General features: G+C 41.5%; 1 protein-coding gene and 1 long non-coding RNA gene across 3 annotated transcripts in view; both read right to left on the bottom strand.

Annotated features, from left to right (window-relative positions):
- Positions 1 to 529: 529 nt before the first annotated feature.
- On the bottom strand, positions 530 to 6448 carry LOC139078197 (uncharacterized). The gene is made up of 3 exons (XR_011531042.1): positions 6412 to 6448; positions 5788 to 5852; positions 530 to 651 (listed from the first exon to the last, which is right to left on the bottom strand). It is a non-coding gene; the product is annotated as an uncharacterized lncRNA (long non-coding RNA).
- Positions 6449 to 9637: 3189 nt separating this feature from the next.
- Positions 9638 to 27124, bottom strand: part of CSNK2A1 (casein kinase 2 alpha 1) — a 54051-nt gene continuing 36564 nt past the window's right edge. For both annotated transcript variants that reach the window (XM_008529216.2, XM_070589028.1), the window contains exons 4-13: positions 25896 to 25997; positions 25341 to 25391; positions 23954 to 24013; positions 22393 to 22476; positions 19059 to 19169; positions 18008 to 18109; positions 16500 to 16600; positions 15547 to 15695; positions 14448 to 14534; positions 9638 to 12564 (exon numbers count right to left, since the gene is read on the bottom strand). In XM_008529216.2, the coding sequence (XP_008527438.2) occupies positions 12449 to 12564; positions 14448 to 14534; positions 15547 to 15695; positions 16500 to 16600; positions 18008 to 18109; positions 19059 to 19169; positions 22393 to 22476; positions 23954 to 24013; positions 25341 to 25391; positions 25896 to 25997 (963 nt within the window). In that variant the 3' untranslated portion in view covers positions 9638 to 12448. The remainder of the gene's footprint in view (positions 12565 to 14447; positions 14535 to 15546; positions 15696 to 16499; positions 16601 to 18007; positions 18110 to 19058; positions 19170 to 22392; positions 22477 to 23953; positions 24014 to 25340; positions 25392 to 25895; positions 25998 to 27124) is intronic.

Raw genomic sequence — 27124 nt, 5'->3', positions numbered from 1 at the left:
TGTTGGCCTTTAAGAAGGGAACTTACATGCTGTGGAGAGGGCCACAGGGCAGGGAACGGTGGGCAGCCTCTAAGAGCTGAGGGCCTCAGTCCTACACCATAGGGAACCGAATTGGGCCAACAGTATGCTTGGAGGACCCCGAGTCTCAGTGGAGATCACAGCCTTGGCTGAGAACTTGGCGAGACCCTGAACAAAGGACCCAGCTAACCCACACTTGGATGCCTCAACTGCAGAAAGTGAGATAGTAAGTTTGTGGCTTTTTGTTACAGAGCAAGTGACTAACAATCTCACCCAAAAAAAGCTCAGACAGAAGGATTTATTGGTCACATAACTGAAAAGCCCTTGCCCTCCTGCATCCTCTCCAGCTCTCAGCTGCGCACCTCTTCATGCTGACTGCACTCTCCCACGGGCCTTGGGGTCATGACATGACTGTGGCAGCTCCAGGTCTCACACACTTTCTTCATCTGACCCTGAGAAATACAGCCGAGTCATCCTTGTCCCAGCATTTCCAAGGAAAGACTTGGCGCATCTCACTGGCTCTGACTCTGTCACCTGCCTAGGCCTGAGCCAGTCACTGTGGCCACCGTGTGCTGAGTGGTTAGTCCTGAGTCCCATGCTCTGCCACTGAGACAAGGGTCCAAAACCTTGGGGCTGAGAGTGGGGAAGAGGTGGAAAAGAGTAATTTCAGTGATTGCCCTAGGATTTACAATACGCATCTTTAATTAACCAGTTTGCCTTCAAATAACATCCTGCTTCATGTATAGTATAAAGACCTTACGACAGCGGGCTCCCGGTTCCTCCCTTCCGTTCTTCATGCTCTTGTCACACACTTTACTTTCTTCTTGCAGAAGTCCCTTCTTCTGTTCCACTTCTCCTCCCACACCCCTCATCCCCACCCCACACATGCAGATAACCACTTAACTACATTCTCTCACTATAGTTTGCATTTTCTAGAATTTTATATGAATGCAATCATAAATATGTAGTCTTTTGTGTCTGGTTTTGACTCGGTATATTTTAAGATTATTTTAATAAGATTTTAAGATTAATCCATGTTGTTGATTGTATCAAGTTTATTCCTTTTTATTGCTCAATACTACATCATATCGATATACCACAATTCATTTATCCATATTTTTTATTTTTACATATACTATAAATATACAATTCATTGCTAATATGTTTGCTTTAGTTAAGGGTTAGCAAAGGATGGCCCATCTGCAAGCCAAAACCAGGCCACCACCTGATTTTGTATGGCTCAGGAGCTAAAAATGGCTTTTACAACTTTAAATGATTGCGGAAAAAACAGTAGAATAATTTGTGGCATGTAAAAATCATATGAAATTCAAATCCTAGAGTCCATAAACTTTTATTGAAACACAGCTGTGTTTATTCATCTACCTCCTGTTTAACCGTGCCTTCACGCTACAAAAGTTGAGTGGTTGCAATAGAGATCATATGACCTGCAAAACCTAAAATATTTGCTCCTTTACAGAAAGTCTGCTGACCTCCTACTTTAGATGTCAGTTGTTTTTTTAAGGCAACTAAAAAATAGACTTTTTACTTTCAGTGCTCTCTTTTTCTTTTTGAGGAAGATTAGCCCTGAGCTAACTGCTGCCAATCCTCCTCTTTTTGCTGAGGAAGATGGGCCCTGCCCTGAGCTAACATCTGTGCCCATCTTCCTCTCAGTGCTCTTAATGTCGTTGTGTAGATCCAAGTTTCTGTCTGATGTATTCCTTCTGCCTGAAGAACCTCCTTTAACATTTCCTGCAGAGTCCATCTTCTAGAAGCCAATGTATTCCCTCAATATTTCTGAGAAAGGCTTTATTTCTCCTTCAACATTTTCACTAGGTAGAGGATTCTGGGTTGACAGGTTTTTGTTTTGTTTTTCCTTTTCAGCACTGAAATCACTCCATTGTCTCCTAGCTTGCATGTTTCCTGGCAAATTTTGCATGGTTTCTGAGAATTCTTAGCTTCCCCTGTATATAATGTGTCATTTTTTTCTCTGGGCTGCCCTTAAGATTTTCTCTGTCTTTTGTTTTAGCATTTTGAATATATGCCTAGTTGTGTGTATAAATTTATTCTGCTTGGTGTTCTTTGAGCTTCTTGGATCCGTCTTTTAGTTCTGGAATATTCTCAACCTTTATTTCTTCAAATGTTTCTTTTGCCCTGTTCTCTCTCTTCTCATGGGCATCTAACCACATGTTAGAACACATGATATCATCCCACAACTACTGGATACTGTTTTTTGTTTTTCCCTTCACTCTTTTCCCCCTTCAAGTTTCAGTGTGGGTCCTTTCTGTTGATCTGTCATCAAGTCCACTCCTTCTTTCCTAGGCTGTGTTGAGTCTACTGGTGAGCCCATGGAAGGTATTCTTCACCTCTGTTACTTTCTCATTTTTAGCACTTCCATTAGATTCTCTTATGGTTTCCATCGTTTTGCTGCTATTACACATCTGACCTTGTATGTTGTTCACTTTTTCTGTTAGAGCCTCTACTGTATCATAGTTTTTTTAAAATTTCCTATCAGATAGCCCCAACATCTATGTCATATCTGAGTCTGGTTTTCAAGACTGCTCTGTCTCTTGGGAGTGTGTTGTTCTCTTTTTGGTATGCCTTGTTAAGTTTTGGTGAAAATTGGACATCTTGTGTAGGACAGCAGAGGCCAAGGTAAAGGGTTTTTACACACGGAAATGACCACACCTTTCATCTTTTTTTTTCTTTTGAGGAAGACTGGCCCTGAGCTAACATCCATGCCCATCTTCCTCCACTTTATATGTGGGACACCTGCCTCAACATGGCTTGACAAGTGGTGTGTAGGTCTGCACCTGGGATCCAAACTGGTGAATCCCAGGCCGCCAAAGTGGAATGTGTGAACTTAATCGCTGCGCCACCGGGCTGGCCCTCACGGGCACACTTTCTCTTCTGTGAGGCCTTTAGTGTGGGGGTTTGAGCTAAGCTAGGTTAAGAGTCAGGCTGGGCTTGAGGTTTACTGTTGTTATGGTTACCACCATTGCAAGACAAGTTTTGAATTCCTCTAATGATACCTTGGACTTAGGGTGCAGGCTGGTTTGCCAGAGGGCCCCCCCCCCCCACACAAAGTCTGCTCTGCCCTCAGCTTTAGGTCTTCCCTTCGTGCTGTGCCACAGACAGTCTTTCCATGCCCTTGTCCCTCTCCTAGCAGTATCGTTACTTCTTACTCATTGCTTGTTAGCTTAACTTGGTAGGTGGGGGAGGAGGGCGTTGTCTGTTCTTCTGATTAAGTCTCAGTCTGTCAGGCGCTGTCCCCCTGGGTCTTGGGGGTACGGCCTCCTTAGTGCTTCAGTTCCAGCTGTAGTTCTGGGGGAGTATGTATTCCTGCCCCTGCCCAAGGGTAGTCTTTTTCTTCTGCCCCTATTTTATTCCCGGAGGTGCAAGGGGATTTCACCAGTGCCATCAGGGTGACAGTGTTTGCTGCCTTCCCCTCCGCGGATTACGACTTTTGTTCAGTAGGGGAGACAGGGAAGAAGGGTCTGGTGGAGCATGGTGATCCTTCCACAGCAGCTGCTATTCCCTTTCTACAGATCGTTACCATGACACATTTCATTGAAACTTTCTCCAATCTTTTGTGGGCTCCCAGGTGAAAAACCCTGAAGAGAGTGAAGACTCCTACAATTTGTGGCCCGCTCTCTCACCAGTGCCCACTCTTCTTACTAAAGTGTCCACTTGTGTTTCTGTCAGGTAACCAGTGCTCATCTCTTATCTCTGCCATCTTGTGCCTGTCTCTCTTTAGATTTGGGGCCGTTTGATTGCCCTGTGACCTCAGCTCTCCATAAGACTTCTCCTCATACGCCCATCTCTAAACCAGTGACAATTACCCGAGTCACATTGGGACAGGGTGGACATCCCCCATCCCCCAAATTGGGGCTCTGTCAACAAAGAGGAAAGGGAGGAATGGCTGATGGGACAGAACCAATACTGTCTGCAATCAGGAGTCTTTGAAAAACTTTTAAGCAAGGGACTGAGATGAGAAAATTTACGTTTTTCAAAGACTTCTCTGGCTGCAAGGTATAGGATGAAATCAGTAATCAAAAGAGGGATGGCTAAGAAGGCATTCAGATCAGTTATCTGCTGTGATAACTGAGGCAAGAGGATGGTGGTCTGGATGAGGGATTTGGTAGTTGGATTGGTGGGAACTGGATGCATTCAAGATAAAAATCCATTTATTAAAATTTAGTTTACTTTAAAAAAAACAGAATAATACATAGTTTTAAAAGTAAACAGTGCTATTATGTTAACAATAACAATAAAAAGAGTAGCCTTACCTTTCCAATTTCCCACTCCCAGAACTAACTATGGTAGTTTTACTATTTACCTTCCTATTTGAAAATAACATGCACACAGTACTAACTGTTGATTTTTCCATCTTAGGCACTTTTCACTTTCCATTATAAAAGATGAGCGTTTAGTGCTCTTAAACTACTCATCCCTGTTACTGCACGTCCATACTTCCCATCACTCACCCTTTCACTGCAATTATACTGTAATCTTGGTTAGATCAATAGTGTTTCTATTATGACTATATAAATGCTATTCACAACCGAGCCAGCAGTATATTTAATTTTCCTTCTTTTCACAACTTCTCTTCCCTCTAGAGTTTACAGTTACTTCTTTGGTTTGTTTTAGTTTGCTTAGTTTTTGTTTTACACTTTTAAACATTTGAACTCTAACATACTGAGGAATGCTCCAAACACTAATGTACAGTTTAGCAAACTCTAGAGCAAACACACGTAACCATCACCCAGATAAACAGAACATTATAACATTCTACATTATGTATATATATGTATGTATATAAAGTAGTAACATTATACATACATACACTGCGCCACATAATTCTGCATAGCTCTCTCAACACAGGAGGGTGCACATTCACTGCTCCATTGATGTTGGGCTTGGCTATGTGACTTGCTTTGGCCAAGGGGATGATAGTACATGTGACACAAGCAGAAGCTTGAAAAGTGCTTGTGTGATTTCATTTGGCCTTTTATGCTCCTCCATGAGAAAAGCATGCCCCGCATACCTGTTGCAGCTTTAGCATGGGATCCAGAAGGAACCACGTGGAACAAACCCAAGTCTAATCAGCATAGGAACCCAGCCCAGCGAAACCTCAACCAGAAGAATTGCTTGGCTGAACCCAGTTTAGATCAGTCAAACTAAAGTTGACTTAGAGATTTGTGTGTTTTTTTGTGTGTGACTTAGATGTTTTTGTTGAAAGGACAAGAGAGCAAAGGCAAGAGAGAGCAAAAGTTGATCTGTACTGACCGGCTAGAAAGCTGGTCAGGGATTCCTGGCAGCACAGCTTTGCAAAGGCAGTCCAGGCAGCACTGAAGAACTGAGCCAGGAGTCATGGGTTCTGCTCCCAGTGTGGGCCCTGGGAGCTCAAACTTGCTAAGGCTGGTCTCTCCCTAGCCAGCTCTGGCATCCCCTCCTCTGGGAAGCCTTCTCTGACCAGCCTCCCTTCCCCAAGAGTTCAGGACTCCTTTCTTGCTATGAGTTTTTCTGTGACATTTATCTTAATCTCACCTCCCAGAGGCAACTACAGCTAATATTTTGTTTTCTTCCAATTTTTTTCCCCAGAGGCAGCCTTTTCAAGTGCCAGGGGATTGTTTCAGTTTTCATCTTGAAGGGCCCTGAGATATCTCCTATTTCCCCTGGGGCATTCAAACCCTATCCCCTAGCCTCTGAGGCCCATCGATGTCCAAGCATGGTGTCATGGGGGCCACTGTGACTTCTATACTTACTTACCTTCAGGATGAATTCTGTCTTCCTTTCTGCCACCTGGGAATCTCCATTTCTTTCTTTGAAATTGGCTATTTATTTGAAAGTAAATTGTGTTAAAATCAGCATTCTCACATATTTGGAGCAGGAGATGGGTACTTACCTGAGTTAGCTCAAGCTATCATGTTGCCTGGCAACCTGCTTTTTTTTCCTGGGAAACGTTTTTTTTTAATAGTTCAAATTATCCCATATACACAATTTTGTTTTCCACTTTTCTGTTTGACAGTAACACATATCCCTGTAGCCTTGTGTCTCATCTCTCAATGCCCAGTGTTTAGCAAAGGGGCAGGCTGTTTGTTGAAGGGCATCTAACATAAATAAATGAACTCTGGAAAGACCAGTCAAGAAGGTGAGTGTGTAAGGAACCCCGGGCTGAGGGGAGGGAGCTGAGTGGCTGAGTGGGGACCAGCATGAGGTAAACATTAGGGTGTGGAGAGCTATGGGTATTCAGGCTTCTGCGTAGGAAGCTCCCTGTGGAGTTCCTGGAACTGTCTGACACACAGACACAAGGCCCTCCCTATCTAGATAAGTGTACAAATGTTTATCTATAGCTGAGACTGAGCCACAGGGTGGGCTAAGGGACCCACTTACCAAGCCGCTGCTGCTGCTTTTCCTTTTTCTCCTTAGAGGAGCCAAAAACGCTCTGTCAGAGCAGCTGACGCAAGAACGAAGCTGAGTGAGAAACACCCAGTCCCCTGAGGAACTTCTCTAAGAAACGGACTGCCATCCTATAAACTCCCATCTGGAGGGACCTGGGGAAGAGTTTCTCACATTGAAGCCACTAAAAATCCCTGGTGGTTATGCCACAGGGAGGCCAATCCAGTTTGTAATTTGCTACAAGGGAAAATTATTTGGCTTTCAGTAGAGAAATTACAAATTCAGAGGCGACAGAGTGCTAGAATCTCAGAGGGGAAGCCTGAGAGGGGTCAGAACAGGGCAACGCTGGCCTTCATGCACACTGACTTGCATCTGTTGAATACCTGTCATATTTAACACATGTATTTTTTCTTCTACAACAAAACTTTACTGCCATCTACTGTAAAACTGTAGGAAAAATACACAAATTGATGGCATCCCTATAGAGGTGGCATCTTTTTTCTGCACATAATCTGTACAACTTAATTCAGAGTGTAAACCAGCATTTAGTCCAACTCTACCACATGCCAGATACTGTGCTGAGCACTTTCCATACATTTATCACATCCAATCTGAACCACCACCCTAAGAAATAGGTATTTATACCCCATTTTACAGATGTAGAAAATATTAGGACCTCTGAGGAAGGAAGGAAGAGAAGAAAATATGATTAGGAAAGGGCAAAAGGGGCTTCATCTGTATCGATAATACAGACTTAACTTGGACGGTTCATGGGTGTATTAGAGCTTCCTGATAACTTGGTATATGTCTAAAATGTTTTACAAGAATAATTTAAATCACTGTGAAGATTCAGAGAGGTTAAGTAACTGATCCAACACTGCACAGCCAGACAGAACTCTGATTAGAACCACATTTGCAGTTCTACTAGGTTGCTTCTCTGATTAAATTTACAGAGAATCACAGTAAGGTTATAAAATCTACAAACTACTTGTCTACATTAAGATTGACCCCAGAACCAGATTATCTTATGACACTCTCTATATTATCTGTTCTATTTGGAGAAAAGTCTGAATTTCATATTTTATACATGTGGTAGAAAGCAGGGATATTCCAGCATCTAATTCTATTAAATTGGTCAAGATCATTGCTTAGCCTTCAGTCACTTAGGATTTCACCAAGGGCTCATTAAATAAATATTTTCTTGTCATGTTAATTCAGTCTGGCCTGTGGCTTATAGTTAGAGCAACAAACCTAAGGGCAAGGTTCTTCTGGTCTTGAAATGCTCTTTAGGCAAGAATACTTCCATTAACTTATGTGTGTGGGGGGGTGGTGGAGGAAGTGGCAGTGGAGGATGGGATTACCATTTACTGAGCAACTATTATGAGCCTCGCATGGTGCTAAGCGCTTTCCTTGTGGTACTCCATTCAATCCTCTTGAATCCTGAGGGATATTGGCCCACTTTTTACAAAAGGTTTTTATGAGGATGCATAGATTAGTAAGACAAGGTCATCAGGGAGTTTACATGCAGGTAGGGAGACAATTTAACAAAACAATAATCAAAGTTCAGGTGTTATGAGGAAAAGGGCAAGGGGCTAGTGATGGCAGTGATGGGAGCAGGGAGAGGTGACTTTAGACAGAGTGGGGCACCAGCCTGACCCACTTTTTGAGGAGGGAACCAAGGATTACTCTACTTCAAAGCCTTTTGATTAACTTTTTCCTCATGCAGAGACCGACCCTGGGAAAATAGCCTCTTCAGCATGCATGTCACAGATGGCCAGCCACAGCCCTGAAGCTGAGGCACAAGCGAGGAGGAAATCACCAGCAGGGAAGTAGGCAAGGACTGCCGATTAAATAACTACTCAAACCCAATTCTTCTCTCGGAAGAGAATCTGCTGGTGGGAATCTGTAGGCAGTGGTGACAAAACGATTTTTCAAGAGTTGCTCAAATGGTCAGTTCCATTTATAAAACCAAACTTGACAACAGGTGAAGCAAGAAGAAATTTAAAGACTGAAAGGAAATCAAAACCCCCAAATCTGTCAACCAATCTCCAATCTGCTCTATTTTAGGACTACAATAATTAGCCATATCCTGAAGATCCAATTTTACAAAATACATACCTGTCTCTAATAGGCCTACCCTAACAATTTAATCTTCCTACCTATCTCATGTATAAAATGGGAATAAATGTTAGAAATCAAAGTTCACATAAGTCAGGCATTTTAGATACAAGATATTACACAATGGTTCCTTTTATCTAAACCGCACTTCTCAATTGTAACATTAATAATACGTGGATACCATAAAATAGTATGCAGTGAACATTTAAAGGAAACCTGAAATAGGGGAAAGCAGCATTTCCTCTGGTTCCATTTTTAAAAATTGTGGTTGAGCAAGAAAGAATAAGTGGCAATTCAAGTGTATTCAAGTGGCAATTCCAGAGTGGCAGCTCTTGTAGAATTTACTCATTTGGCATTGATAAGCAAGTAAACCGTTTCACCTTTTACCACCCTTTTCATAGTTTCTAATTAAGCTGCCAAATATGTTCCCATAAGCTCACCAGCACACCTCATTCCAGGCCCCAAGACTTTTGCAAGTTGCCTCCAAGGCTGACCTTCCACAGGGCTTACTGCCATTCACTCAATACTGGTCTTTTCTGCCAATGAACAAGCTATCTCCATGGGCCTTTTCATTTAAGCACCGCTGAAACTTTCTAAAATCAGCGTCAGAGCTGAACAGGAACTCAGAAGACACCTCACCCAGTCTTCCCCTGACCAGAGATCATACTGTGAATTACTTGCAAAGTCAGGACCAAGGACCAATCCTCCATACTCGGGTGGGGGGGGGGGGGGCAGGGGAATTAGGTTTATCAAGGGCATAACAGGTGTCCAGATACCTGACATTTACTCTCATTCAATCCCAAGGAAGCAGTGCCCCATTTTATGGATGATGAAACCGATTCAGAAGTTAAGTAACTTGCCAAGAAGCTAAGTACATGACAAGGGCAGGAATGAAACCAATCCTGTTTAGCAACAACATCATGCTCTCTTCACTGTTACTTCGAGGTCAAAAACTCCCAGACTTCAGTGCTTCTCGACCAATCTTAATCCATCCCACTTCACATCTCCACAACCCAATATGAAATTCAAAGCACGTAAGAACTAAGCCATCTGTCACACACGGTGTCGGTTGGAGAAGCATACTGCTCAGGCTGCAGGGACATTTCATTTGTTTAAATGTTTTTATTTAAAAAAAAATTAAAGACCTTCATGGCACAACTTCTTCCCAGCACAGTTATGTTTTAGTTATACCAATTACAATACAATTACAACCAATAAATCGGGGCGGGGGGAGGGGCACTTCTGACTTCAAACTTAAAAAAAGGAGGGCCACTTCAAACAAAGTTAAAAAAATACTTAAAAAACCTTTCAAAGTAATTGCCAACACACTGTCTTATACTGGCATTCCATTTCCGGCCATCTAATCAATGCAGATACAGGTAGTGCTGAGAAAGTGTCCCAATACAAGGTGTACAGATGAGGTAATTTACAACAACGCAGAAGTTGTTACTCTGTAAACCCTGCCCCCCACCCACCCAACTGGGTCTTTTTTTTTTTTTCCCATGCTTCTGCAGTGACTCCTTAAGTAGCATTTTAAAAACTTCTGTTTATTTTAAAAGGCTCTTGGGTGGCATTTCAGAGTCCTCTGCATTCACCTTCGGTTTCTAGCAAGGTCTGATGCGTATGAGGAGGTCCAGCTGTGTGCAGCCCCCAACATCAGCCTCAGCTACACCTAGATTCTCTGAGCTACAAGGGTGGGATGCGAAGTCCTGATTTACAACCCTCCTCCCCACCTCAAAGGAAAGAATTCATTAGTCATAAGTGTCCTGGTCAATCACAATCCAGTGCAAACGTAATCACAAATTGCATCTCTGGCACATCCGGTGCTTTTAGCTTCTGCACAAATTCAACATGGTAACCCTCACAGCATTCTAGGGCATAAAAGGGTCAAGAACAATAAATATCCACTGTAAGTGGCCACAAGGAAGAAAATCACCCTGCCACACAGTCAGAATGTTTTCCCTACTGTTGAGAAGCATTATAAAAGGAGGCTTTAGCTTCCTCTGGAGTTTACCATTATATTCACTAAAGCCGCCACCTTGATAAAGTTACTAAAGCCAAGATGGGTTACAAAGTTAGGTAAGTTCATTAAATTCAACTCCTCAAACAATTATGTTTATCTATGACGCCCAGGTGAGAAAGGCCTGTGAATCTATAAAGGTAGGAGAATGGGGAACTAAGACTTTAGGCCTTAAAATATGTTGGAAGAATTTCTCCTAGTCCCCACAAGCAGCTACTGTAATGAATAACAGGAAAAAATACAGAGCTGATGGTTTTGCTATTGTGCTTAAAAAACTAGGCTTCCTCAGTGAAGCACCTGATAAACTTAGGTGGTTGGATTACAGTGGAAAATCCACTTTACACACACACAAACACACAAAAACTGGCGACTTTTTCCATCCCCAATCCCTGCACTGCTGAGACACAAAATGAGTTTTATGGCAAAGGATCCTTAATCCCCAGAGATGCTTTGGCTTGTGGTGCTTTTTTAAGGCCTCTCTGCCCTGCCCAGTACCATGGGTCAAACAAGGGGTGTACAAAAATGGCGGCCTTGGGAAGCCTCCACGGTACAGGGCTGCAGGCCCCTCGGATGTGAACGTGAGACACCCACCCAGCGAGACCTTTACACAGGGAACTTAAATCTAACCTTGATAAATAAAACCAAACGTTTATTTACACCAAAGAATTCCAACACTGGATCTTTCACATATGAAGAACAAAGTATTATATATATACACACAGCAAGGGGTGGCAGGGCTGTAACAAGAGAGTTTAGTTTTCCCACAATTACAGGTCTACCATTTCAGTTTCACTGGAGATAGTGGCTCTGCTCCTACCTCTCAGATACATTTACAAGACTGAAGGGCAGGTCTTCTCACTGGATGGCATGAGAGGGAAGGGGAAGGCAGGAGGAAAAGAAGGTAGAAAGCTTAAAATGAAACTCAGTGTGGCCACATCTCCCATTAGCTCTTAAAGACTTGCTAACATGAAACCTATATATAGACAGTATTTTCTTTTGTGAAAAGCAATAAGTTATGCCCAGTAACTAACTGAATTCAAAATGGCCAAGTCAAAGAAAACTGAAAAAGACTTTGCCTTCCCTCTCCTACCAGCTATAGAACGTGTCAGGAAACGAAAAGGGAGAGAATCAAGGAGAAGAGCTCGGGAGGGAAGGAATTAACATTGTAAACTAAACTGAAACTAAAATTCTAAGTGAGCTGGATTTAGGGTTAGGTCAACAAGACATGATTCATACTGAACATGAGTTTTCAGGACCTGTCTGCACTTTGGGTAGATTTTTTAGCATCTCAATGTAACTAGGACATGTTTCCACTAGATTTACCAGGATAAGCCCACTGAAGCACTTTGGGAGTAAAGTGGTATCAGTGACCAGCAGTATGCTCCTCTTAGAGGTTGGGTACCCCCTTCCTCCTTCCTTCCCTCCTCCCTTGAAGAAGCTATATTTTTGTAATCTCTGGAGAAGAGCATGAGATACAAACCCCCCAAAGTGTGGGATGGTGGGGGAGAAACGGTGGGCATGGGAATAAATCTCCACCCGAATGCAGCAGCCGGGATTGAGGCTGGTTTCTTTGTTCTTTAGTGATGAGGAACTGAATTTGGAAGGGGAGAAAAAAATTTGTCCATGAAATATTCCACCTGCAGGTAATTCTTCAGGGAGTCCCCTGAGTTATGAAAAGTTCGAGTTAAAAAAAAAGAAAGAAAAAAAAGAAAAAAAGAAAATCAGCCTATTATAATTTTTTTTTTTTATGACTGAACTACTATAAATCCACAAGCAACGGTTCAGACACGGTGCTTCTGAAGTATTTCACCCCTCCCCGCCAGGCGCAAGCTGCATCAAGGAGAGAGTGGACTCCCCCACCTCTGCTCAGGCATCAGGAGACAGAAGGGGCCATTACTGCTGAGCGCCAGCGGCAGCTGGAACAGGCATCCCAAGGGGGTTGGCAGCAGCAATCACTGGTGAGCCTGCCAGAGGTCCGAGGGGTGAAGGGGTTGGCACTGAAGAAATCCCTGAAAGAAAACAGCCGACAGTGAGCCAGAGACACCAACTGTGGAAATTTTAGTCACTAGTTTTTGATAGCACCCATCTCAAAAGTGACACAATAATAATTCTCTTCTTATTAAAGGCCTTCCTTAGCCAGATCTTTACAAATTAAGTCTAATTTCAAATTAAATCCTCACACATTAAAATAGTAAATTTAAAAGACAGGTAAAGAAATCTAAGCTTGGATAATTTAAGCCGTTTGTCCAAGGCACACTGCTAATAAGCAGCAACTATGCTTGGATTTCAACCCAGGCCTGTCCAGGGCTGCACTGTCCAACCAGACTTTCTGCTCCATAACCTGGGCCAACTTGGTGGCCACTAGCCACACGTGGCTACTGAGAATTTAAAATGGGGCTACTGCAACTAAGGAACTGATTTTAAAAGTGTACTTGATTTTAATTAACTTAAATAGCCCCATGTGGCAGTCACCGCCACACTGAACGGCAGGGCTGGTGCCGAGTTCACGCACTCTTCTCACACCACGCCACCCGCTTGGTTGGCAGCTTTCAAAATTACTAAGTCATTTGCAGTGGGAAAAGGAACATTTTTCACCTCTAAGCTAAAGTAAGTGTTTTAGAATTTATTTCCATTTAGTTTCTTCCACTCATCTGATGACCAGAGTTACTTGTTAGATTGCCCTCAGCCAGCCAGTTCCTTAATTTTCAAAATGTTATATATATATTTTGAACAGGTAATATGTTTACATGCCTCAAAATACAAAAGGTTCAAAAGAGTACTGAAAAAGCTCCCTTGCCCTGTTGCTTGGCCAACTTATGACACCATTTTCGGGGTGTATGCTTCCAGAAATATTTTATGCATATACATGAACATAATTTTATAAGAATATTCATATAAGAATCATATATAAGAATGTGATTATGTATTCTTGCCCACTCCTGGTCTTGGACATGGTTTTGCATCTTGCTTTTTTCATTTCATATTGTGGAGCTAGAAAACAACATGAAACACTCATTCTTTTCTCTGGCTATGTAGCATTCCCATAATGGGTGTCCCATAATTCATTTAACCAGTTCCCTACTGAGAGCTGTTTTCAATGTTTTGCTCTTACAAATAAGACTACAATGGGTAACCTTGGATATACATCATTTTGCACATAGGCAAGATACTCAAGAGGATAAATTCTAAAAAGCAGCTAGTTCTTTAAAAAAGAATTGGGACACCAGCAATTCTCAGAGGGCGTCTGAGTAAATGCCCTCACTACCACCAGTGCACTCACGTGGATGTTGCATACCTATCTAACTCTTAGGGGATGTGCCTATGGTTTCTTTAGAATAATTGTGTAACTCTGTAAAAAAAACTCGCTCTAAATCATGATGACTCAACAATTATGAAAAATAATCTCATATAACCCTTTACAATCTACTAGGCACACTGTAGTTGCTCTGGAAAAAATCAGAGAACCACTGTTCTACACATATATACCTATGTACAAATCCCACCTCTACTCCCCCCACCCAATTTCTTAATCTTGTCTCTGAGGATCACGCAACTACTGTCACTCTAATCTGTGAGAGGAAAGGATCTCTTTTTAGTCTTCACGGCTTGTTGGGACTTTCAAGTACCTGAGAAAAATTTTCAGGATTCTGGCCTAGAAGAAACTGTTGATACACTACTCAAGGCAGTGTCACTAAAGTATACCAGGTGTCAAAAACATCCTGAAAGCTGGTGGGGAGAGCCACACGGGCCAATGTGTTACTAAGGCAATCGTTACAGAGATGAGGAGGTCCACAAGAAATCCCCACAAAGAGGGAGCAAAACTAATGATAATAATTGAGGTCAACCACCCCCCTGTTCCCCGCACTTAAAGGTAATTTACCAGTGAACTGACCTGACATCATATTGGCGCTGCTGACAGGCGTACTGCCCCCTGGCATGCTAGAGGAGCCCATTCGAGCCTGGTCCTTCACAACAGAGTCTAGAAAAGCGACAATAAGGGTAGGTTCTGTTATACTTGAAGGATTAACTAACTGTCTAGGGCCTTAAAGCAGTCATTCTCACTCTTTGCACTTTATTTATAGTCCCTATTATTCCTAGAAGAACGTAAGGTGAAAACTGCCTTCACCATGAATTAGACAAGTTATATAAAATAGAATTATCTTTCCTGTAAGACTGGTAAAGGCCAACTCTTAAACTAAATGGTAGGAAGACGAGGTAATTATCCATAGTAGAGCTAATTTAAAACAAAACTGATTCCGTCAGGGTTTAAAGAGACAATACAATCTAACTGGCCTAGGCAGTAATATATTATCAGAGTGAATTGGTTTTACTGCAGTCCACAGCTCACCTGGTTAAGCATGGTGCCAAACAAGCCACAGCAATAGGTTTGTGCAAGTTAGTGCTATGATCACAGACTTCACTCTCCATCTCAATCGGCCTGTCAGTCTGTGATGGCTTCAAGACAAAACCATCCCACCACGCCCCAAGGAACAATCCAATGTGGCAGCTAACATTACAGTGAGGATGTAGTGGGTCTAAGCGGCATTTTCACCCAGGATAGCACAGTTTGCTAAACTTTCAAACCCAGGTCAAGGTGTTCATAAAATTAAGATTTTCAAGCCTCCTTGACTCTCTCCAATGAATGATTACCAGAGACAGGACAGATATAGGGCTGCTTATTCTAATCCAACCGCTTCAGACTAGCCACTGGGGAGTATCACCCACACAGGAAGAAAAGCAGTTTACTTAGGAATGATCATGTGTCAGGTATTCTGTTAGATCAAAACCTTCCCAACAATTCTGCAAGACAGTTGCCATCACTGTCCCCATATGAGGAAGCTGAGGCTCACTGTCAGTGAAGGCAACCTGGGATTTCAGCTGTTCTGTAGGACTCTGGGCCCAGAGCTTTCCTCAGAGTATATAGTCTCCCTGCCTTGTACAGTCTGCTAGGTGGGTCATGCAGGCTCTGTGGACTGGACAGAAGGACTCACAGAAATAGGGGTGCTCCATGGCCTCTCTTGCGGTGAGCCGTGACTGATGGTCATATCGCAGCAGCTTGTCAAGGAAATCCAAGGCCTCAGGGCTGACAAGGTGCTGGTTTTCACTGTGGACAAAGCGTTCCCATCGCTTACGGGAGTGCCTGCAGAGCCAAAAGGGGGAATGAAAAATGGAATGAGGAACAGAGAAGCCCAACATTTCACTCCTACATTATTCCTGAGTGGCTAGCAGCCCAGCCAATAGCAAAGAGAGATCAAAACTCAAGAGATTACTCCTATGCCACTCTGCCACTGGGGAGACAACAATGGAAATAGCAGTGTTGCAGAAAAATCTGGGTCCTCACAATTTTATGAAACGTAATTCAGGTTAGTTTATAGGACTGAATGCTCCTGTGCAGCAAGGAGGGTCAGGTGGCTGGGCCAACCGCACCTCTCTCCTATGCCCACATACATTCCTGGCATCTCTGCCACTTGGCCAGCAACAGCCTTTGCATCACGAATGGCTACCTCCTCTTGTTAAGTGGTGAATGAATTAGTATCATGTCTAGTCACTATTTTCAGAGTCCGTTGTCAGCACATCAGTACTGAAGCATGTGTTTTCTATTACTATTTCTTTCTCTTAGAGAGGGTTTGTCATTTGGAGAAGTAAGTTTAATCAAGAGATTCTGATTTCTGACAACCGTAATCCTTCTACCAGAATCTATATTTCACAAGAATTCTCTGACCCTAATCTCCACACTCTGATTCCTATAAGTGAATCTGGAAAAACAGCCATTCAATCCAATGCTTTTATCACATGCCCACCCATGCAGCATCCGGCAGCACTGGAGTACCGACACCTCAGCAGTGTTGGCAAAGAGAACGTAACTATTTTGAGGATTCAAAGTGTTAAGCTTACACCCAAAGTGCTTAAGGCACAGATGCATAGATTCTGCTTTATGACTTACCTGCCCAAGATATCATTGAAACGAGGATCTAATTCAATGTTGTATTTGTCAATATAGTCATATAAATCTTCTGTCCCCAGAACCTTGGCTATCCTCACCAACTAGGATTAAAGAAAGATAAAAGCGCACACCACAAGCATATTACAGGGCTGCATTAAAAGAAAGCGATCACCATGGCTATGGGTGTGAATGTTACACTTCGATTTAATTCAGATTTCTGTGCAGGGCAGGAGTGGATTTCCACATAAAATTCACTAAATTATTGCTCAGTGTGAAGGTATCAAAAAGAAAATGCAATTGCTTTGTAACCTGGTTCCTTCCCCTTGAAATGTCACCCTGGTGAAGTCTTATTTTTGTCCCCCCTCACAACCCAGCTGAAGACGTCACATCTTTTGGAAAGCTTCCCTAGTACACTCAGACCACTCACTCCCACAACTGCTGTTTGCACCCTGTCTACATTTCTACCCTGACATTTATGCCTGTGACCTCTGTCATGTTTGGTTCCTGAACTAGATGATTATGAACTATTTGAGAAGAGGGACTATTCTTTTTTTCTGTATTCTTCAATCCTGCGTGGCAGGTGATACAGAGTTGCTGGTTTTAATCGAATTCAGGTGGTATTCTTAGACTCATATTAAAAATGTTCATTGTGGGGCTGGCCCTGTGGCCGAGTGGTTAAGTTTGCACACTCTGCTGCGGCGGCCCAGTGTTTCACGGGTTTGAATCCTGGGCTTGGACATGGCACCGCTCATCAAGCCATGCTGAGGTGGCATCCCACATGCCACAACTAGAAGGACCCACAACTAAGAACATACAACTATGTACCAGGGGGCTTTGGGGAGAAAAAGGAAAAAATAAAATCTTAAAAAGAAAGGGAAAAAAAGGTCATCGTGCTCAAACAAGGCAACAGTACCTTCCACAAGGCCCTAGAATCATTCCAGGTTCTCTTGAATGAAATGGCCCCTTGATCTTCAAGGGGAAGTGGAGCTAGTATAAAAAAAACACCATCTATATTTCTAGTGACATACATCAACTTTAATCCATATAGAGACAAATGGATCATAGAAATACCACATATAAACCAAGAGGTTGGAGAAAACATTCCTAACTCCAATGAAAGCTCACATTAGAAGAGTCTAAGGTAATGTCCTATTTCCTAAACTATTCTTCTTTGAATTGTATATGATGTATTATAAAACATTTTACAGGTATATTTCACAATAAAACAAGCAATGCAAATTAAAAGGACTAGAGGCAAAACTCTGATTTCAAAAGGCTAAACTGGTAGCTCCCAAAACACCAATCTGAGGATCAATGTCAGGTTGGCTGAACAAGGCATGAATTGAACATTATTCTAGGGCCGACTCTCAGAGATTCTGAATAAACAGCTCTCAGGTGGGGGCTGGGCATCTGCATTTTAACAAGATCTACTGCAGTTTCTAACAGGCAGAATCTCGCCATCACTAGGTTAGACCATCAAGTTCCCTAAGGGGAACAACATATATCACCTGATCGTAATTGTCATGTCCGTGGAAAAATGGCTCCTTCCGGAAGATCATACTTGCCAGCATACATCCCAAGCTCCACATATCCAAACTATAATCGTACATCTACATTAAAGTAAAGAAAACATCATTGTTATCATACATGAAATGATAAGAATAAACATCTCGTCATTTCAAAATAAATAACTGCTCTTTATTATTGGGGGGGGGGATCATCCATTGACTCAAAGTCCAAATACCAATAACATCTTCATGTACTTCTTTTCAGTCTTTTTTTCTATGCATTTCCCCCCCAGTTTTAAAACAATCTGTACATATTTTGAATTACTTTTTTCACTTATGTAAGAACACTCCAAATTGTTAACCTAGAGAAACCTAACACGTAGTGTTATTTTATTGCATAAATATTTCAGAATTTAATCTTTAATCTCCCCTATAATAGGACAGTGTTTCATTTTTCACCATTATAAATGTTGTAAAAATATTTTTATGCATAAAATGTTTTTTGAGTGCAGGGTTATAACCCTCAAGATCCCAGAAGAAGAATTTCTAGGACAGAGTTTGACCTCTTAAAGGTGTATCTGATAATAACACCTGGGAGGACTGGACATGAAAGGCACTCGCAGGGATTTTGTTTCTTTGAGGAGAAAAAGGCCTTTTATCTCTTTTGTTAAGGGGAAGGTCTTTATACCTAAAATACAATCTCAGAAAATCATGAGAGAACACTTTTTAGTTTACTCTTAAGGTTGGCCAAACCTAGCTTACAAATTCTCAAACCAGCTCTGGAATTTCTGACCAGGAAAAGTATCTTTAGTGTGCCTTCTCCTCAGTTAGGGTCAAATGCAGATCTGTTCATATTCCACCGACACTATGACAATAGCAACAACTGAAGTCATGGCAGATGAACTGAGGTGATTCATATTTTACGTTCACATAAGAGGGACAGACATGGATGTGCAAAAATGGCCTATTCAAAAGCACGAAATGACATTTTTCTTAAATTATGTGCAAAACAAACACAGGACCAAAATTTTTTCCGCCCTTCTCTTCTCACCTGATAGTCTACAAGTAGCTCAGGACCTTTGAAGTATCGGGAAGCAACTCGAACATTATATTCTTGGCCAGGATGATAAAACTCAGCCAAACCCCAGTCTATTAGCCGTAGCTGAAAGAAAAAAAAAAGGAGAATCAATCATGAGCAATTTTATCTTTCAAGCTCCCCCTCACTGCCATTGGAGTACTCTTTTAAAAACACCAGCCATATCATTCTTTACCGAATCCCCTTCACTGAGTACCTACTGCATTTAGGATGAAAATCAAATCTCTCAGCTTCACATACAGGGTTCTCAAGATCTAGTTCCTGTCTCCACTGAGACTTACACTTCCAGAAAGACACAACTCACTTTGTGCTTCTCCGAATTTCTTAAACTGCTCACCCGACAAGAATGTCTCCACTATCCAACCTAGACTCCTACTGACGAACATCTCTGCATCTTTTGAGATATCTAAGTTAGCCGCTTCTAACTATCCAAGCAGAACCAGTGCCTTTAGCTCCTAACCCTCAGATCTCTTTCTTTAATAGAACTTACAACTCTTCACTGTATGTTTGTTTTCCATCTTTCTTTTTCAATATGGACTTGGAAGCTCCTCGAGGGTAGAGACTGTTTTATTTACTTTTGTAATTTTTAGATTCAACGTAATGCCCAGTACACAGAAGAAAAATAAAAATATTTGCTGAGCAAACAAAATAAAAGAAAGGCCAACAAAATAGCTCTTACCAAAATGTATCCCCAAAGTGGAAAAAGTACTAGCAAGGACAAGAGGCAACCTCATTTGCCCATTGTGCACAGCATGACCATAATCTGAAGTGGGAGCAGCAGGGCCTGGGCAATGCCCGCCTGCTCTGACACTGCCTCTGTAAGTTCACTGTTAATGAGGGACAGTGTCTTCACTGTTTTAGTAGACAAAGTGAAATATAATAAAAGGTATGAAAGAAAGTGTAATTTTTTTATACACACTTGCTCATCAACCCCTTAACATTTGTGCTCCAGAGCTGATCCTGAGCTTCCTTTTTTATCAAGTATTCCCAGATGACCATTTCTTGTCTTGTGGCTTCACATACAGCATCTTAGCCTTTCCCACCTATACTCTCCAGCCCATGCCTCCTACCAGCCGTCTCTCTGTGATCACCTAACAGACATCTCAAAACTAAACCTACTTCCCGAATAGCCTTCTTCTTCTCCTCAGTTAAAGGTAATTCCATTCATCTTGTCATTTAGGCCCCCAATTTTCACCCTGGATTCTTGTTTCCTTTACACCCCACATCTAATCTGTCAACAAATACTGTTGGCTCTACCATCTTCTGACCATTACCATCACCTCCACTGCCACTGCCCTGGGCCATGCCACCACCCTCTCTTGTCTGATTTACTACACCAGCCCCTTCTCCTAACTGGTCTCCCTGCTTTCACTTAAAAAAATTTTTAAAGATTGGCACCTGAGCTAACATCTGTTGCCAATCTTTGTTTTTTGTTTCTTCTTCTCCCCAAAGCCCCCCAGTTAAGTAGTTGTATATTCTAGTTGTAGGTCCTTCTGGTTGTGCTATGTGGGATGCCACCTCAGTGTGGTTTGATGAGCAGTGCCACGTCCACGACTAGGATCCGAATCGGCGAAACCCTGGGCCGCGGAAGTGGAGTGCTCGAACTTAACCACTCGGCCACGGGGTCGCCCCCGCCCCTCACTTTCTAATGCCCTGGCAACCCCTCTGTTAACTCTATGAATTTTTCATTTTGAGAATGTTACATAAATGGAATCATCTGTAACTTTTTGAGACTGCTTTTTTCCACTCAGCATGAAATCCATCCAAGTTGTTGCATTATCAGTAGTTCTTTTTATTTTCTTTCTTTTCCTTTCAGTAATACTACTACATGGTATAGATATACCACAGTTTGATTAACCATTCATGCACTGAAGGACATTAGGTTTTTTCCAATTTTGAACTACTATAAATAAAGCTGCACTCACGTATAGGTTTTTGTGTGGACCTAAGTTTTTGTTTCCCTGGGATGAATGCTACTGTTGGATCATTTGACAAGCACATGTTTAGTTTTTTAATAGTTTGGAACTTTCCAAAATGGCTGTGCTACTTTACATTCCCACCAGCAACATATGAGAGACTGAGTTTCTCTGCATCCTTGCCGGCATTTGGTATGATCACTATTTTTTATTTTAGCTGTTCTAGTAGGTATGTAGTGAACTTTTAAAAATGTGATTGAGAACACACCAACCCTCTGCTCATACCCCGCAAAAGCTCTGCAAATTCAGAGAAAAGGTCTGGCAATCTTTAAGGTTCTACCCGATCTGGTTCTCTTTATCTCTTTGACCTCACCCCCCTCCCCCCTTTCATTCCATCCCTGCTCTATCCTTGCTGCTGTTACAACATGCCAGGCACACTCTTGCCTCAGGGCCTCTGCATCTGCAAGTTCCTCTATCGGGGACATACTTCTTCCCAAGACTGCATGGCTGGTTCCCTTCAAGAATTCTGTAAAATGTCATCTTCTCAATGAAACCTTCCCTTCACCAGCTTGTTTAAAACTGCAACACTTTCCACCATTCCCTACTCCTGATTTATTTTTCTTCCATAATACTTTTACTTTTCTATCCCACCAGCCTCCCCCAAATGCAAGCTCCTTATGGACAAGAATTTTTTGTCTGTTTGTCTCATGCATATATCCCCAGCCTCTTACATACAATTCCTCTTATAATTCCTATTACAAAGTGTGTCTCTAAAAAAATATTAGTTGAATAAACAAATCACCTACATTCCCAAAGCCTACAACAGAGAGCCATCACTGCCTACAAAAGGTGGGCTTGGTCACCTTAAAAAACTGTTATAAAGCATGTGGTAATGCAGCTCTCACTGAAAGCACTTGTAGAGTTCAGGGACCCCATGACACCTGCTAATAAGAAGCACCATTTTCTGAATATTTCGACCATTTCACAACTGTGCACACCTAATTGTCACAATAATCTGTGGCATGCAGGACAAATATTATTATACCTGTTGTACAGGTAAGAAAAAGTAGGCAAATGAGAAGAAAGAAGTTTCCCAAGAAACTGGTTATTTAATAAATAAGACTAGAAGCCAGGTTCCCTGCCCAAAATTAATGTTTTGCCTACTGCACTAATCTGTTTCCTCCTTGATAGTATTCTTAAGAATATGAATGAATAATGGTTTAATCTCTCTGATTTGTTGGTTAATTCATTCACCAAGTATTTATCAAGTTCCTCATAGGTACCAGGCACTGCGACAGATCCTAGGGATAAAATGTTGAAGATGGGCTGTTGACTCTATCACGTTGATAAGACTTATCAGTCTATCACTTTACCTTTCTGTGCTCATGATCAATCATGACATTATGGGGCTTCACATCTCTGTGCATAATTCCCATGCTGTGACAATAATCCAGGGCCTATGGGAGGAACAGGTAAGAAAGGAAAGAGTTAGCTTACATAAGAGTGATTTTTAAAGTCCTTTACTTTTTCCATAGTTTTCCTTCTAGCTGCACAACACCTCTGGGAGTCAGGGTTAGGACAATTACTCCCACAGGTATTCTTCAGAGACTCGTTCAAGATCCCACAACAAGCAAACTCAGGTCTCTGACCTTCAAGTTCTGTTGTTGCACAGCTGTTTCAACAACCTTTCTGTTCAAAAAGACCCAAAGTGTACACTAAATGCATCACTTCCAATTTGTCCCTCTTACCCAAAGCCTGGATTATTTTCACAAACAGATCCCCCTCAAAAGAAAAAATTGGTCTGTACTATAAACCTCTTATTCAAAGAACAACAATTCTTCAGCAGCTAAGAGTCTACAAAAGAGGCTGGCAAACCAGGAGCCGCAGATCAAATATGGCCTACTGCCTGTTTCTGTGAATAAAGTCTTAGAACACAACCATGCCTATTTGTTTGCATACTGTCTGTGGCTGCTTTCTTGCTACAATAACAGAGTTCAGTAGTGTGAGTAAGACCCTATGGCCCACAAAGCCTAAAATTTTACTCTTTGGCGCCTGTAAAGAAGTTTGCCAGCTCCTTATTTATCACAGCAAATCCAATTTGAAAAGTGTGTCTAATCTCAAACTAAGGGGAACTGAGTGGTATAACCTTTGGGGTTATTAATCCAGCCCTTTAAGTCAGCTGATGTCATTGGCCAAGTTCTTGTCCTTCCTGAAGGGCAACTTGGGTTTCCAGGGCTAGGCAACCACGTCCTTAACTTTGTGAAGTCCTGCTCGCCACAAGACCGCATGAGCCAATGGAAAGATCAAATATCTCTGCTGGCATAGTCTCTTCAGTGTACTTCTAAGGTTCAAATGCAGGCTTTGTCAACCCTCATTTAGTAAGAAACTTCAGCCAACTCACAGCAATTTTCTCATCTATAAAACTGATCTTGTGACTACTAGGAGCAAGATATTTGGCGATCCCACTTTAGAAATCAAAGTCCACTCTAAATCAGCAATTTCTAAGCAAATCATTAGGACAAGGACCCTTTGAGGGCTGAGTTAAAGTTTACCGTTTTACTTGTTGAATTTTAAGTGAAATAAAGTACACCAGAGGCCAGCACATCATGAGTTATTTTTACAAGTTTTGAAAATTTAATTGTAACTTTTGTAGGAGCAAGGTGGAGATTACAAATATTTATCAAGGAGTCCCAGCTCTCTTCTAAAATACCCTTTCCGAAGCATTCTAAATTATATTCCTATTAGACCCTATTCCGTAACCCTCACATTAGAATAAGTGTTCTGATGCTATTAACTTATTAAAAACACATGAAGAGGCTGATTCTTTCAACATACTTTACAAAGTTAATTCACTAGTTTTTCTACAGTCAACTGGACTATTTAAGAAAAAGGGAAGATCAATCTACAGATATTTAGTACCCAATATTCCCTTACCTTTAGAATCTCATACATGTAAAATCGAATATCATAGTCTGTTAACGTCTGGTACAATTGCTGTTAAAGACAAATGTAACATTTGAGTCATGAAATAATGCTGATAGGAAGGCAATTTCTCATTCTCATTTGCAGTAATTCAAACCAAGACATGGCTTATTTGCCCTTGTTCCAAGATCTGTCTGTTCACCAGTGTCTACTTCTCCAGTAGATTCACTTTAAAGAGATACTTTGAGTCTTTAACATATTATATATGCAAATGTGAAGATTATTTAAACTCATATTGCTGAAGCTATAATCCACTATTGGAAACATAGCAATTTATATATGCAACATGCACTGATCAACATTTGCAATTTAGTTTGCTTTTCATTTATCTCCAGACCATCTCATAAAAGGCATTTTGGTAAATACACAGCCTCCTTAGCAGGGAACTAACTCATCTCTGGCTCACATAGTTCTAAGTGTTGCAGATCACGAGTAGGTATGCAGACGACTTGCTGCCAAATCTGCTGAGCCAATTTAAAGGAATTATTCCTGTCCCAGTTTGAAAGCAAACTCTGAACAACTGTTAGGTATCCTTTCCAGTTTCCAAAAAGCTGTAGACTTTTGTTTTACATGTACACATCATCAAATGGTTAGTGACGTCCTCTGGCAAAGTTTTCCTTAAAGTTATCATTCTCATACTAAAAGAGTTCTTCCTTGTTTTCCTCCTCTCAGCAAAGAATTCACCTACATTTATTGATACCTAACATTCTTAATATTGGACTGATGCAAAGGCAAGTCAAATACCTTTACAACCTGTAACCCAAGAGAGTGCCCAGTCTTCTGCTGTACTGGAATCAGGAAATGTTTGAAATAAGAAGGCCACTGGACAGGCTGGAAGTCAGAGATATCTGCTGCAGACGTTTGTGTTACAGCAGAATTTACAGCACCTTTCCCCACCCATCCCTTTTCAAGATCCAGAGCCCAGAATTTCTGAGGAATCCTAAGGCATAAGCAGTACTTGCTTTTACATACATAATAACATTCCTTCGTGAACACTGCCATTTTAAAGCGAAATGTCTTAAGGTCAGATCCTGACTGAACATGTGTTGCTGCTGCCTTCATTAGGTTTGAGATCAGTGGAAACTGTCAAATGAACAGTAAAGGTGGTGAGAAGTAAATGTATTGGTCATGAAAAAGAGTACTAAACAAATAAGATAATAAAATACCAAGATGTGGAAAGTGGGCACTGCTTGTACAGATTTTCTATCTTAAAACTTAGACTGCAAGGATAAAAAGCTCTTTTTAAGCAAGCCAGAAGGAAGACAGTTAACATCCCTAAAAGGCTTTCTATGTGGTCTAAAAAACCCAACAGCTTGAATTGGTTGGTTATATATTATACCTTGAAGTCTGTGTTGTTTACGTGTTCAAAAACCAAGGCGGGGGTTCGTGACTAGGGGAAAGAAAAAGAAAACACACATTAGCAACAGCCCTGGCAGCTTTAATGGGCACAATGTTTGTGGATGCTACGTGGTGAATTTGGCAGTCCTCGCCTCAGTTGTAGGAAACCCTCTATTGCTACAAGCCCTCCCCACTCTGATCACCACCACACTTAGGTCATTTCTGGGATGGATTTCAAACAGAAGACATGGAGCTGAAGTCTCACCAGGCTCTAGGCAGCCCGACAATGCGCCCATCGCCCATCGGCATCGGACCTGAGTTTGCAAAATGGATTAACACATTTCAGTTTCCAGTGCTATCAGTCTCTTAGCCTAGAAGAATAAGAAATAGTCTGTGGGTGGAGGTCTCTTTGAAAGAAAGACCCAAGCTAGTTAATTGGTATAACTGATTAAGCACTTTTAAAGCAGGACTTAGGGGAACAGAAAGAGGACAGTTGTGCTCCAGGTCAAACACCACCTCAGCCCTGGTGGGCCTTGCTAGTGCCTAATATACTCACCACAGGATCTTTTACAATGTCTGCCAGTGTGATGATGTTGGGACCGCCTCGCAAATTCTCCAAAATCTTTATTTCACGCTTGATTTTCTTCTTCTTTACTGGCTGAAAAGGTAAAAGATCATCAGTGAAATAAATTATTTCAGAGTACTTCAACAGGTAATATAATACATAAATGGCTTACTTATGAGCTCCTTGAAGAAAGGAAAAGTGTCAAGACTCATCTCTGAATCCCCTTCTCCTAGCCCTATGCCAGGCACTCTGCAGGTAGTTGGTAAATACTGAAGGAAAAAAAGATTTCCACTCCAAAGACCAGACTTCTGCAGAACTAGCATTTAAATCCAATCATCAGCTTTTACTCAGTTTTTTAAAACTATGCAAACTGGGAATATAAATGTTTAGTAACATTAAGGCATATCTTATAAAATCGTTTTATCAAGTAGGATGAAACATGAGCTCTTTCTAATCCTTCCTCTAAGTCCATAAACACTCTACAGAGGTGAAGGAAATCAGGACCAACAGCAAGGGTGGCCAAACCATCTTTGTGCAGCATAACCTTGTGGGTTAAAAGAGGACCTTGGAGACAGACTGCCTAACGGGAATCCTACCTTCATTACCTGCTAACTGTGTGCCTATGGGCAAGTTACATACCTCTCCAAGCCTTTCGTTATGGGTAGAACAATCAACAAGAGTACCTATCTTGTAAGAGTGTTGGTTGTATGAGCCATAAGATATCTGCAAAGATCTCAGTATATGGGTGGGACGTAACACCTAGTATCTGTCTAACGTTATGACCAATATTTCTATAAATGAACTCCTCCCTCTGTTCTAAAAAAGACCACTCTGCCGAGCAGATCTTCCCTATTCCTTTGTCTTCACCTATCAATTTCACATCTGTTTCGGTATAGAAATTCTTTTCGTTTTTCTTAGGAGGGCTTTGGTCCAAATGTTCCTCCTCTACAAAGCCTTCCTTCTAAATAGTCTAAAACAATGCTGGTCCAAAAGAAATATAATGAAAGCCACATGTGTGTATTTTAAATGTTCTAGTACTCACACTAAAAAGTAAAAAACAAAAAACAAAACAAAACCAGACAAAATTAAGTTTAATAATATATTTAACAAAACATCCAAAATCTTGTCACGTCAACATGTAAATCAATATAGAAAATTAGACCATGAGCAATTTTATATTCTTTTTTGAGTAGTAAGCCTTTGAAATCTAGTTATTTTAT

The sequence above is a fragment of the Equus przewalskii genome, chromosome 21 (genome assembly GCF_037783145.1).
Source record: "Equus przewalskii isolate Varuska chromosome 21, EquPr2, whole genome shotgun sequence".
NCBI classification, from domain to species: domain Eukaryota; kingdom Metazoa; phylum Chordata; class Mammalia; order Perissodactyla; family Equidae; genus Equus; species Equus przewalskii.
Note: the sequence above shows the minus strand (reverse complement) of the source record. Positions and strands in the feature narration are given on the sequence as shown.